The sequence below is a fragment of the Dipodomys ordii genome, unplaced genomic scaffold (genome assembly GCF_000151885.1).
Source record: "Dipodomys ordii isolate 6190 unplaced genomic scaffold, Dord_2.0 Scaffold166, whole genome shotgun sequence".
In the NCBI taxonomy this organism is placed as follows: Eukaryota; Metazoa; Chordata; class Mammalia; order Rodentia; family Heteromyidae; genus Dipodomys; species Dipodomys ordii.
This window is the reverse complement of record NW_012267382.1, coordinates 1,003,671-1,005,185: the sequence shown is the minus strand read 5'-3', so window position 1 is coordinate 1,005,185 and position 1,515 is coordinate 1,003,671. Positions and strand designations below refer to the sequence as shown.

Below are 1,515 nucleotides of genomic sequence, written 5' to 3'. Positions count from 1 at the left end.
GCCTGCAAACTCCTAGCTTGGACCTCGCCCTGGTGCGTCACCCGCCAGGACAAGAAGCAGCCCGGGGCCGAGCGTCAGCCCCGCCGCCCGCCGCGAGTACCTGGGCCGTAGAACATCTCGTCCAGGACGCAGCAGGTGATCTGCGTGGCGCTGCTGACCCAGCTGGTGCTGGGGGAGGTGAGCGGGCTGACCGTGCCTGTAGAGCCCCAGGAGACCGAGGTGCTGGTGGTCCGCGGGGTGCTCGGAGGGGGAGAGGCTGTCGAGGGAGGTCTGGGGGTGGATGCGGACGACTCAGTCGGGGTCCCGCCGGTGGGGGTGGTCTTGGAGGAGGGTGTGCCTGTGAAAACAGCGCTCACCAGTAAAACCCGGAGCTGAGCTGCAGGCCGGGCCACAGCTGGCTGGGGGAAGGGCACCGGAGGCCACAAGGCCTCATGTCCGCTTCTCAGACACACACATGGTCATGGACGAGAAGCCAGGGCTCTGGGAGGCCCCAGAACGTGCTGGCCAGACCTGCAGCCCGCAATGGATGTCTGGGCCACCCGAGAACGACCGGCTACCCTCGGAGAGGCCTCCAGTGCCAGGCCAGAGAGGGGGGCGCGGGGCAGGGGAGGCTGCCCCACCCCCTCCCGCCCCACACAGCCCAGGCTTCCCTGACAGAGACGGGCTGTGCCCAAGCAAAACCCCCCATCGTGGAAGCTGGGCCCGCCACTCTCTGCCCAAAGGCCAGGCTCAGAGGGCAGGGGGCCACGGAGCCCACCCCAAGCCACCCTGGGCAAAGCAGGGGCACCAGGCAGAAAGTGCTGAGCTGCGGATCAGGACCTTGGGACACAGAGCTCCCCGGCAGAACCGCAGCTCTCCCGGGCAAGGGGGAACGGCAGTGGCTCCTCCTGTCCGCTGACCTAAAGGGGCCGGGATGGCGGCTGCGGGGGGACCCAGACTCCCCACGCAGAGTGTGACCCAGGTGTCCCTGGGGTGGTCACAGGGTCTCTGCGGTGGCACACGCTGAGCTGGCACCACACGGTGGCAGAGGTATACGGGTGGGTGGGGATCAGGTAGCTTACCTGTGGTGGTGGCCGTACTGGTGGGAGAGGTCAGAGTTGCAGTCTTCGGGGTGGAAGGTGTGGAGGTTGGCGGGGTCGTAGTTCTTGGTGTTGGAGAAGTGGTGACGGTGGTTGTTTCAGGGATGGGGGGTGTTGGTGTTGCAGAAGTTGTGGATGAGGAGGTTGATGGAGTGGTGGGTGTTGGTGTTGGTGTTTGTGAAGTGGTGGATGTGGAGGTTGGTGGGGTGGTAGGTGTTGGAGAAGTGGTGGATGTGGAGGTTGGTGGGGTGGTAGGTGTTGGTGTTGGTATTGGGGAAGTGGTGGATGTGGAGGTTGGTGGGGTGGTAGGTGTTGGTGTTGGTGTTGGAGAAGTAGTGGATGTGGTTGTTTCAGGGGTGGTGGGTGTTGGTGTTGGTGTTGGTGAAGTGGTGGATGTGGAGGTTGGTGGGGTGGTAGGTGTTGGTGTTGGTGTTGG

General features: G+C 64.6%; 1 protein-coding gene across 1 annotated transcript in view; it reads right to left on the bottom strand.

Annotated features, from left to right (window-relative positions):
- Window positions 1–1,515, bottom strand: part of Muc2 (mucin 2, oligomeric mucus/gel-forming) — an 80,629-nt gene that overhangs the window by 30,388 nt on the left and 48,726 nt on the right. The window contains exons 22-23 of the mRNA XM_013033354.1: window positions 1,062–1,506; window positions 101–337 (exon numbers count right to left, since the gene is read on the bottom strand). Coding sequence (XP_012888808.1) covers window positions 101–337; window positions 1,062–1,506 — 682 coding nt within the window. The remainder of the gene's footprint in view (window positions 1–100; window positions 338–1,061; window positions 1,507–1,515) is intronic.